General features: G+C 36.9%; 1 protein-coding gene across 5 annotated transcripts; it reads left to right on the top strand.

Moving 5' to 3' along the window:
* The first annotated feature begins 684 nt into the window (after nt 1-684).
* On the top strand, nt 685-11,968 carry EMB3011 (RNA helicase family protein). Of its 5 annotated transcripts, none has more exons than XM_023692151.2 (19): nt 685-1,057; nt 1,306-1,392; nt 1,710-1,790; nt 1,949-2,090; nt 2,650-2,865; nt 3,641-3,717; nt 4,090-4,336; nt 5,832-6,005; nt 6,131-6,276; nt 6,471-6,565; nt 6,889-6,997; nt 7,943-8,120; nt 8,204-8,433; nt 8,529-8,705; nt 9,194-9,265; nt 9,345-9,521; nt 9,766-9,827; nt 9,907-10,059; nt 10,155-11,968. In XM_023692151.2, exons 3-19 carry the CDS (start codon nt 1,785-1,787, stop codon nt 11,752-11,754), a joined length of 3,861 nt encoding a protein of 1,286 aa, XP_023547919.2. In that variant the 5' UTR covers nt 685-1,057; nt 1,306-1,392; nt 1,710-1,784; the 3' UTR covers nt 11,755-11,968. The 5 variants fall into 5 exon arrangements, with proteins under 5 accessions (XP_023547919.2, XP_023547920.2, XP_023547917.2 ...); XM_023692152.2 differs by having other exon boundaries at nt 1,303-1,392; XM_023692149.2 differs by having other exon boundaries at nt 1,240-1,392.
* The last annotated feature ends 96 nt before the right edge of the window (nt 11,969-12,064 follow it).

Here is a 12,064-nt window from a genome sequence, read left to right as displayed (position 1 = left end):
TCTATGCCAAATATAGAGAGGCAGTGAGGGAAAATACTCTTTATAGACCCAACAGGTTAAGCGTCTCGCAAGCCTAGCCCATAGGCAGCTGAGGCACCTCTGCATGACTCCACCTCCCACAATCTATTCGGGCTCTATGATATACCTTGATCGGTGGTCGGTTTGATCCTAAGAAGTGAAGACACAAGCTCAATCCAAGTCCAAGCCCATCGGCTTAAAATACTTTCTAAGTCTCGATTGGGTCGACGACTCAATCTTCAAAAGTCAAGCCCATGACCCAATTCTTAGACTTGATTCATTTGATCAAAGTTTGAGTCGAGGTTGGGTTAGTCGATTGGACCAACCCTTTGAATATTAATTATCTTTTTACAACGTTATTAAAATTTATTAAATTTCTTGTTTAGTGTATTGTAAAGTTTAAATCTTACGGTTCAAGAGCTACTGAGTTAATTAAAGTGACTCGAGAAACAAGTTTTTTTTTTTTTTTTTTAGTGGCATGTAATTTCTTTTGACATATGAACTAAACTTGAATTTTAAAATTTAAATTTAATAATATTTTCAAATTTTACATGCTAAATAGAAATTATATTAAAATCTATGTAACAGAAAAATAAAATTTCCAAATTAAAATGGAAAAATGTAGTATTGAAAGGCAACTAATGAAATAAAATTAGTCCTGAAATCTGCAGCCCTAGCGGTCGTCCAAATCCACGATTCCTCGCCTGCACAGCGCTTCCACTGTTATTCCAATCTCCAGTCTCCACCAACACGTCGCCGTCGCCGTCGCCCAACGCTCACCGTGGTCGCCCAACGCTCATCGTGGACGCCCACGTTCCAGTCAGGTGTGCGGTGTGTAGTCTGTATTCTGATCTGTTCTTTTTATCACCTTTGGCGAAGCAATGAATTTCCAATAGCAGCGAAAGAACAGTTGAAGCCGTCGAGGAATCGCCTCCAATTCAGCAGCTCAATCCTACTCGGCAAGCAAATTCAACAAGCACACTGAGCAGCTAACCACTTCCTGTACAGCCCCTTCAGTTTTTTCGGGTGTCTGTTTCAGGTTGGGCCAAGAAAAAACCCCTCAACCCAACCCGCGTATACCCCCTTCGTTATATTATTGGTTATAGATTTTTCTGTTAGAAAAGAATATTCATTATAGATTTGAACGAAAAGAATTCTCAATTATCTTGGCATATTAATGTTTTTCTTTTATTAAGCTAAAGTCGGTTATGTTGACAGCAGCCCCTCAAGTTTCTATTAATTATAGAGGAAAAGAACGAACATCTAAATTCCTGTTCTCCACAGCAGATCGCCGAAGGACTCTCTTCCCCACCATCGCCACAATTTCCCTCCTCTTCTATCGTTCAAATCCCAAATCTTATTTGCTACTCTAAGGTCAGTCAAACTTCAGTTCCCGAAGCTTTTTCTTTCTGGGGGTTTTCATTTTCTTTATCTGATTGATTGATGATATCTAATTTTCGTTTATTTCGTTACAATTTAGTAAAGGGCAGTGCAACTTCTTTTGCTGCTTCTTGTGTCTTCCTTCGGCTTTGTTTTGAAGTGGCTGTCTTTTATTAACTGATTTTCTAACATACTGGAGGTTTCTTGGTGCTTTAGAATCAATATGGCTTTTGTTCTCTTTAAACTGGGATAATGGGTATCGGTATTTCTGTTTGCTATGGCTAATTTTGTAGCGGGTTTGATTTTTCCAGATTAAATCTTGCTTGCTTATTCTTTACAAAGAGGGAGGCGCCTCGTGAACTGAAGTTTGAAACTTTTGCTGTCTAATGAAGGTCAGCGTGGAATTCAATTGTACCTGAAGTGTTTATATTGTCGTGTTTGCAACATGTCGTTCCAATATATTTGATATCTTTTACGTCAAATTTCTACATTCCCCCCTTTTTTCCTTTTGCATTTAGTAACTTTTGGTTATGCTTTTTTCAATGGTCAGACGCAAGGAGGAGATGGTGGAGTTATTGACATAGAGAAAACAACACTATTGCTGGAACCAGAGAATAATACTGAAGGGGGATTGTCAGTTCCTGGAAAGGACAGACCGGTGTTTAGACCTCCTGAGAGAAGATCTCATCTAGGTGCGACTATTATTGACATGCATTTGTATTTGTTTTATCTCTTAAACTGAATAAGCATTCAAGATAACGGAGGACAACATTCTATAATTTTAAATGGATAGGTTTTGGACCTAAATTTGAGAGATTTTCGATTATGGTAGGGATTAGTGGTTCTTGTCCATATTAATAAACATTAGATAAGATTGGATGAAAACCTCTAGGAAGAAACCACAAGAACAATGAGATTCCAAATATTCTTCATGAGTATTTGTTTTCTCTACCCTATTTTGAATGTCTTTGAGTCCATTTCAAGTCTTAAAATTAAGATAAATATGTCCAGGGGTTGGCTAAACTACGCTAGTTAGGTGCGCATAGCTGGTACTTAGTAGGTGGGAGATCTCTTATCTCCTATTGTCTTACCTTGGCTTCCCCTGGGTAATAATTCAAGATCCCATTGAGATCCGGGTGTTGAGGGTTTAGGAACTTTTGTGCTCAGAAGAAAGGTTTTTTTCTCTGTTATATTCACCTTGACATTATGAAGAATTCTGTTTGAGATATTTATTTATTTTTTGATGTTCAGGCCTCGATGTACTTGCAAATGCAAAACGGGGAGGATCTAATGATAATGGATTCAAAATCCCCAAGCAAAGTATTGCTTCTTTTGTTTCGTCAATGGAGGAAGAGGAGACACTTGAATCATCTGGTGTCATTGATTCGGGAAAAGAATCTATTTCACATAATCATTCTGTTAAAAATCGGAATTATCGGGAAATAGCTTCCAATGATTCATATGAAGGTACTTTTCCCTTGAAAGTTTCTATCATGCTAAGTTTCTTTTTTCCTTTTCTTTTTCTACTTACAACTCTAGGTATAATATATATATTTTGTTAGAAAAAATGTGGACTTGAAGAAAAAAGAAAAGAACTGAGGGCAGGGGTAGAGATTGCCCCTCCCATGAAGCTACGTACAAAAAACTTATATATTGTCATTACAATGTAGGTGTAAATTGTTTGAAGGGAAATGTTATGTGATCAATCCTGTGATGTTCCCCCAGGAATCGGAATGGAACATATATTTAGTTTTCTTTTCTTTAGGAGAAAAGTCATCTCTCCTTTGGTTGAACATCGCCTTGGTCCCATACCCATTTGTAAAATTTAGACTGATGAGGAACGGGAGAATATTTGAGGGCATTGGGAGGGATGGATATGTTTTTATATATTTGATTAGTTGCGCCTCTTGAAGTGGCTTTTAGATGAGCATTTTTGTGGTTGTTCTCCATAGTTGCCAATTGGAAGTCTTTGTGATCTCTATCTGGCTTGAGTTGTGTGGATGCCCTCTCTTTCTCTCTGTCTGTGGTTTAACTGAAGTCATTTCTTAGATTAAGTGAAAAAAAAGAAAAAAGAGTTTAGTTTGCTTATTCATGCCTGTTTACCTCAGAGTTTACAATTGACATGTTTATCAGCTTAACTTATTCCATGATATGAACGTTGACCTTTTTGTTTTCTTTAGTTTCCCACTGAAATGTAATCCACGTAAAAATGTTTCGTTGGTTTTCATTTTCCATCCTCCAGGTACTCCTTCAGTTCAAGAAGAAATAGCTGGAGATTCATTTAAGCATCATAACTCTAGTGAAACTTCAGATTCTAGTGTAAGTTCATTTTTCATTTTGGTTGCTTTTTGCTGAATCCTGAAGTTAACAATTTAACCTTATTCTAAATTCAATATTATCATCAGTGAAACATGATATTAATGTCTGTACAGTCATGAACATTCGGAGAGAACACTGTTCTGATGTATTAAAACTCTTAGAATGATAATTATTATATATATTTGTATGTAAGTAGGTATGTTATGTGTATGTGTATTGATAGGAAACTAACTTCCGTTAACTTCCTTCGGCAATCTGTTTCTTCACGTTGGTTTTGAGATTTTTGTTAGAAAACTATATTCTTTCGGGCATGCTTGCATTTTCTGGTTCATTTAGTCTCTCATGTATTATTGCTCTTATTCTGTTTTGAAGGTTATAACTATGTCATCCAAAAGCGCTCATATGAGCAGGTATAGGAGCCCTAGACAAGACTATGATAGTCATGATAGAGAGAGAAAAGATTTTGACAATGATGGTAGAAGCAATAACAGGCGGGCAAGACATGGGCACAATTATGATGGTGATGAGCCTTATTATGGGAGATCCCGGTACCAAAAGGACTACGGCAGGGAACATGAAAGAAAAAGAAGTAGATATGAAAGTTCACGAAGAACTCCAGGTGTGAATTATTTTTCTCTTGTGTACTATATTGTTAAATGGCTGTACTGTTTAGTAAATTGTCTTCTTGGTTACTGGTAAATGGCTCTTAATTTGTTTGGTACTTTTTTTCTTTTAACAGGCAACGAACTTTTCATTAATTCATATTAAAAAGTTATAAGAGTGTTCAGGTTACAAAATCCTTTTAGGAGTACAAAAAATCCCCAAGACAAACTTACAAAGAAGTTTGCACGAACTATTATTGAATACCCATGAAATATTAAATTGTTGTAACAAAAATTGGGAGTACTTTTTAAAATAAGAATTATGGAAGAAAACACAACCATGGTCTTCACTTGCCTTTATACAGAGAACACTCAGAGATGGGTGCAAGACTTTGAAAAGAAACTTTGAACTGGGCTTTGGACTTCCACAAACTTTGTACTGTGCTTTGAATACCAAAGAAAGAATTATGGAGTGTCTTTACTTGAGAGTGAATACAAAAAGTGATAGCAAGCAAACCACTTATTGTTCAAGAATTGGAAGATGGATCAAGATCCAAACGCTTTAATTCTTCCTGATTACAAATAAGTTCCAGTATAGTAGTGAATTTAACTCTCTTATATTGCCCTCAAATTTCTTCTTGTCGCAATCTTCCAGTATTGATATGCTCCATCCAAGCCGTCAATCACTTCACAATCTTTGTTTGATATTGCTTAGGTTTTGGTAGTTATAAGCCAACTTTTTGCATACTCTTTATGTTTCATTTTTAGGCAGATTTTACAGTATTCCATTACACTAAAAGAGCCCAGTTCATAGATGATTGTTACTTGAGGAGAAAGAGAAGCTCAATGTGGTAGTCTGCATATGCGAAGTATGCATCTAGAGTTACAGGAAATCTACCTCTAGTTTTTATTATGCATCTAACTGAGATTGGACAGCCCTTATGATACACTATTTTTGGGAGGAGGTGTCGTTGATCCTGCCCCTTTTTCCTTTAATACTTGATTGTTTTTTTATAAAAAATAGAATTTATCTACTATTAGATTTCTCTCTCTTTATGTCCGACTCTTTTTATTTATTTTTACCAGCTTCTTGATTTTCTACTTTTTCTCTGTTGATTTTGTAAACAGATGTTCATCTTCTATCATCAATCTAATCATTATCTGTCCTGTTACCTTCCTCTCGTTAAGACCATCTCACTAAGACAATCGTGGATTCATAACTGCCCTGCACTGATAGGAAATATTAAACAACTAATTTGGAGCGATGTTATAATGGATTTTTCTTTTCTTGCAATTGGGTTTTTCATGTTCAACGTCTAAATTTATTGCTTATAAGATGAAGTTATTTCGAACATATCTGGTTTTTGCATGATGTTTGAATAATTCTTACGAGTCTGACAGTTTTGATTTTATCATTGTACAGAATCTCGACTTGAATATTTAAGTTCTTATAAGAAACTTTCATAAAGTGATGTTTGCTTATTACATGATAACATCATACGGTTATTTTAGGTAGATCTGATTGGGATGATGGTAGATGGGAATGGGAAGAAACACCACGTAGGGATGGCCGCTCCAGCTCTAGTAGGCACCATCAACCTTCACGATCCCCAATGTATGTTGGTGCCTCACCAGATGCTCGGTTAGTTTCTCCATGGTTGGGTGGGAACACTCCTAACTCTACTGGTAAGCTAAATCTTATTGGGAAAAAAATTCATGTGGATTCCATTGGATTATACATGATGGTGGTATTATTAACATTCCCATTTTAATTTTATGCATCTGCTCTAATCAAAATGCATATTGTACAGGTTCTTCTGCTTCACCTTGGGATCATATCTCTCCTTCTCCAGTTCCAGTACGTGCCTCTGGATCGTCAATAAAATCATCCAGTTCAAGTTATCATTCTAAATCTCATAATCTTACATTTTCATCGCGAAGTTCACCTTCCTCTGAGGTATTGCATTGTGGTTAGATTACGAAGCTTTGTATACATTTTTTAATTTTTGTAGCCAACTTATTGACTTACTTTTTGATGTAGTTCTTGGATAATATGTACATTGTTTTAAGCCTAATTAGTTAGAGTTTTGCCTATTTGACACGATTCCTGTGCATTACTATTAACGAGTGTGTTTTTGGTACCATTTTCAGGATTATCAGACAGACAAGTCTGAGATAAATGGAACAAAGTATGAGATCAGTGAGAACATGCGCCAGGAGATGGAGTACAACTCTGATCGGGCTTGGTAATTTAACATATCCACAACCGATTGCCATCCATGTCTTAGCGTTTATGTTTTACTAAGATGACCAAACTAATCACATATCTATGTTAAAATGCGAACATAGAAGTATTTAGATGAGTTGGGATATTGTAAAGTAAATTTGGTAACTTTGTTAGTTGTCTCAAATATTTTGAGTTTCTATTTTAAATTGTTTATGAACCCATCTACTCCTTTTTTCTTTTTTTTTTTTTTTTTTTTTTTTTTTTTTTTTTTTTTTGGATTTTCTCTTGTACCAGCTTAGTACTTTTCTAAACCTATGACCATTGTTAATTTCATTTGCATAGGTATGATAGAGATGAAGGTAATACAATGTTCGATGCTGATAGCTCATCATTTTACTTTGGAGATGATGCTGCCTTCCAGAAGAAAGAAGCTGAGCTGGCCAAAAGATTGGTATGTTCAACACGTTCAATTTATTTTTCTAGATTGATGTGTGTTACATGCTTTATAATTCAACTTCTATCAACACCATTGGTAACTTCTCTGCATAAAGGGCTGTAGTTGAGAAATTCTTTATTAGTTTTAAGTGTCATCTACTTCGTCTGCTGCAAGTTGCTATTGAATTAAATTTTTTAATTGAGGCTTGGGTTTATCATAAAATCCCATCTTCTTTTATCCAATGAGGCTTATGCCTTGAAGCTTGACTCGTGGCAGGGCTTTAGCTTTAGCCTCGAGGCTTATGCCTTCGTTGGAGCATAAGGGGCTTACATTTGGGTGAAAACGCACTGAGGCTTAAAATCTTTACGCCTTGTGTAAGAATTTGAGGGCTAATATTGATTGGTTTCATCTTCAAAAATATAAATGGTCGAGTTATGACAATTTGATTTAATTACTATTTTTACCAATGTGACTTGAAACATTGAAGACAAATTTATAGTTAAGTTAATCCTTTTAATCATAATTATAGTTATGTTACAAATATCCTCTGAGAATTTTTGTTCAAGTGGCAATTGCCGGGTTTTTTTTTATACTTTTATATGACTATTATGTTTATCAATACACATTGTTTATATTCTAGTTTTTTTTATTAGATCTATCAAGAACTCCAAAAGAATTGCCATGTTGTCCATGTTTATTTCAATATCTGTATACTCCAAATATAGCTTGGTTGGTTCAGTTCTCTGTCCCTTGTCTATTTAAAAGCTCTTTAGTTTCAAATCAGCATCTACTGCGCGTTCTTTAGAACAGTTTCCATCCTGTGAATATGGTAATGGAGAAAATTTAAGGAATTGTTTAGATGTTCCTTGGTTTGATCCTCTTTCAACATATATCGTTCTCCATTTCTTGTTGAAAAAATTAAAATTTTATGAAAGTGAGTTAACATGATCTATGATGCAGGTCCGTCGAGATGGAACCAAGATGACCCTTTCTCAGAGCAAAAAGCTGTCTCAGCTCACTGCAGATAATGCACAATGGGAAGACCGACAACTTTTGAGATCTGGAGCTGTTAGGGGTACTGAGGTGCAGACTGACTTTGATGATGAGGAAGAGAAAAAAGTCATTCTTCTTGTCCACGGTAAGAAGTATTCTTTCATGTATGTGATAACTGTAACGTTATGTTGGCTGAGTTGAAGCTAAAGTTGTTGCATTTTGTGACAGATACAAAGCCTCCTTTCCTTGATGGAAGAGTTGTTTTTACCAAACAAGCCGAACCAATAATGCCAATAAAAGATGCTACATCAGATATGGCTATAATATCGCGCAAAGGATCTGCGTTGGTCAGGGAAATTCATGAGAAACAAAACATGAACAAGTCACGACAACGCTTTTGGGAGCTTGCAGGCTCCAAACTTGGTGATATCCTTGGTGTTGAAAAAACAGCAGAGCAGGTTTGTGTGATTCTTTGCAAGATAAAGATGATGTCTTTTGGTGCCCTTTTCATAATGGTTCTTAATGTATTTTTTTTTTTTTTTTAATATGATAGATAGATGCAGATACTGCAGCAGTAGGTGATGAAGGTGAGGTCAATTTCAAGGAAGATGCGAAGTTTGCGCAGCACATGAAGAAGGGGGAAGCAGTGAGTGACTTTGCTAAGTCAAATACCTTAGCACAACAAAGACAATATCTTCCTATATATTCAGTCAGAGATGATCTGCTACAGGTTATAATTATTTTCCTTCTGTTTGTTCTCCTTCATTACTTCATCTCGTTATTTTAGTTCTTTCCCATTTGTAGTTTATAGTTAGGGTAATAAAAATCTTCAAACTTGGCTGGAATATCTTGGATAGGGTCTAGAGAAAGTTATATTTTACTTGATTGAAACCTCTTTTTCTAGGGTTGCTCTCTTTTGTGAGCTTTGTTTTGTCCTTGCCCTTAGTATTCTTGCATTTTTTTTTTCTTCAATGAAAGTTGGTCTTTTTATTTAAAAAAAAAAAAGAAGACTTCTCAAATGTTTGAATTAGGTGGTAAATTGTCATCCTTCTTTTGATCATCAATAGATATTTTCTTTAGTGATTGTGCTGACAAATTGTATCTAGAAATACACAAATAAAATTGTTTGTGGATTCTTATCATCTTGTGTTGGGGCAGAAGACTGTTGTTGGATTATTTTCAACTTTTTTTAATGGATTGAACTAATGTCTTTTGTAGGTTATCCGTGAAAATCAAGTGATTGTGGTCGTTGGAGAAACTGGTTCAGGAAAGACCACACAATTAACTCAGGTTTATTCATCATTAACTACCTTTTCACCCTTAAATAGTTTATTAGGTTACCTCTTTTAACACCAACATACTTTGACAGTATCTATTTGAGGATGGTTATACCACAAATGGTATCATTGGTTGCACCCAACCAAGGCGTGTGGCAGCTATGAGTGTAGCCAAAAGAGTCAGCGAAGAGATGGAGTGTGAGTTGGGTGATAAAGTAGGTTATGCCATTCGATTCGAGGATGTAACTGGGCCGACAACTATTATTAAGGTGAATACATCTTCTCAGAACGTGTATCACTCTTCATTCTATGAGATCTTCCACGGCTAGTTTTATTTTTTATTTTTTTTGTTCTTTTTTTTTTGTCTCTAGTTATTATATGATGGCATATCTCAACCACAGTTGAGTTGAGATGGGTTCAAGGATGAATGGCATTCTATTCATTACCCATATGATTATAAGGTTCATGTTTGATAATGCTAGTTGTGAATAACCTGTCCTCATATTGTTTCAGTATATGACTGATGGAGTTCTTCTGCGTGAAACTCTCAAAGATTCTGATCTCGAAAAGTACCGGTATGCCATGTTCAGATTTGTTTTCTATTTCGGGGAGGAAAATGTTCTTTTTTTGTTGACTTTTATCATTTTCTTTCAGTGTAATTGTAATGGATGAAGCACATGAGAGGTCACTTAGCACGGACGTCCTCTTCGGGATCTTGAAAAAGGTGGTTGCCCAACGTCGTGATTTCAAGCTTATCGTGACATCTGCAACTCTTAATGCTCAAAAGTTTTCGAACTTTTTTGGAAGGTACTTTTGATTTAGTTTTTTATTTTTTGTTTATCCATGTGTGTATATCTGGGTTGATATGCCTCTTATAACTAATGCACAAAAAATATTTGCAGTGTCCCCATTTTTCACATCCCTGGGAGAACATTTCCTGTGAATACTTTGTACAGCAAAACTCCATGTGAAGATTACGTCGAAGCAGCCGTAAAGCAGGCTATGACCATCCATATCACAAGCCCTCCTGGTGACATTCTTATCTTCATGACTGGCCAAGACGAGATCGAGGCAGCCTGTTTTGCCCTTGCAGAGCGTATCGAACAGCTCATTTCAACCACAAAAAAGGGGGTGCCCAAACTTTTGATACTTCCCATATATTCGCAGCTGCCAGCCGACTTGCAAGCGAAGATATTCCAGAAAGCTGAAGATGGCGCTCGTAAATGCATTGTTGCCACCAATATTGCCGAGACTTCCTTGACTGTTGATGGAATATTTTACGTTATTGACACTGGTTATGGTAAAATGAAAGTGTATAACCCTAGAATGGGTATGGATGCACTACAAGTATTTCCAGTAAGTCGTGCTGCTGCTGATCAGCGTGCTGGACGTGCCGGTAGAACTGGACCTGGTACTTGCTACCGTTTGTACACAGAAAGTGCGTACTTAAACGAAATGTTGCCAAGTCCTGTGCCAGAGATCCAAAGAACCAACCTGGGGAATGTTGTTTTGCTGCTTAAATCTCTTAAAGTTGAGAACTTACTGGATTTTGACTTCATGGATCCACCACCACAAGATAACATTCTTAACTCTATGTACCAGTTGTGGGTATTGGGGGCTCTTAACAATGTAGGAGGGTTGACTGAACTTGGGTGGAAGATGGTTGAGTTCCCCCTAGATCCCCCACTGGCCAAAATGCTTTTGATGGGCGAACAGCTCGGGTGCCTCGATGAGGTACTGACGATTGTTTCAATGCTTTCAGTACCATCAGTGTTTTTCCGACCCAAAGATCGAGTCGAGGAGAGTGATGCTGCAAGGGAAAGGTTTTTCATACCAGAATCCGACCATTTAACGCTGTATAATGTTTATCAGCAATGGAAACAACACCAGTACAGGGGGGATTGGTGCAATGACCATTTCTTGCACGTCAAAGGGCTACGAAAGGCTCGAGAGGTGCGGTCGCAGTTGTTAGACATTTTGAAGACTCTAAAAATACCTCTGACATCCTGTTGGCCCGATACGGATCTCGTGAGAAAAGCTATCTGCTCTGCTTATTTTCACAATGCAGCTAGACTGAAGGGTGTGGGAGAATATGTGAACTGCAGGAATGGGATGCCATGCCATCTTCATCCAAGCAGTGCTCTGTATGGCATGGGATGTACTCCCGACCACGTCGTGTATCACGAACTGATTTTGACGACAAAGGAGTATATGCAGTGTGCAACTGCAGTCGAGCCTCAATGGTTGGCTGAACTTGGACCGATGTTCTTCTCCGTCAAGGAGTCAGATACATCGCTCTTGGAGCATAAGAAAAGGCAAAAAGAATCGAAAACAGCCATGGAAGAAGAAATGGAGTCGTTAAGAAAGATTCAAGTCGAGTCCGAGAGAGAAAACAAGGAGAAGGAAAGGGAGAAGAGGAGACAGCAGCAGCAACAAGTTTCTATGCCTGGTTTACGTCAAGGTTCTGGAACTTATCTAAGACCAAAGAAGCTAGGTTTGTGAAAACACAACTTGTATTGTATTGTATCAAATAGTTGGCTCATAAAATGGTATGGCTAAATGAAATTTTAGCTAATGTTTGAAAACAGGAAGTGTAAATTATGAACTGAGTTTAAACTGACGGCTATAAACTATATATGCCGATTATATCGACTATCCCAAGGCAAAATACTTATTTATCGAAGCTAGGCTTTGTTTCAAGCCTATGTTCAAACAATTCTAAAGAACGATTAGAAAATTCGACTCGATGATTTGAGGTTTCCTTGTTGGACTAGATCATTTTGGGGCAAATGGATCATTTCACGTGACCGTA

The sequence above is a fragment of the Cucurbita pepo genome, chromosome 12, assembly GCF_057944985.1.
Source record: "Cucurbita pepo subsp. pepo isolate OVF chromosome 12, ASM5794498v1, whole genome shotgun sequence".
Classification (NCBI taxonomy): domain Eukaryota; kingdom Viridiplantae; phylum Streptophyta; class Magnoliopsida; order Cucurbitales; family Cucurbitaceae; genus Cucurbita; species Cucurbita pepo.
The sequence above is the reverse complement of the archived record's forward strand: the minus strand, read 5'-3'. Positions and strand labels throughout refer to the sequence as shown.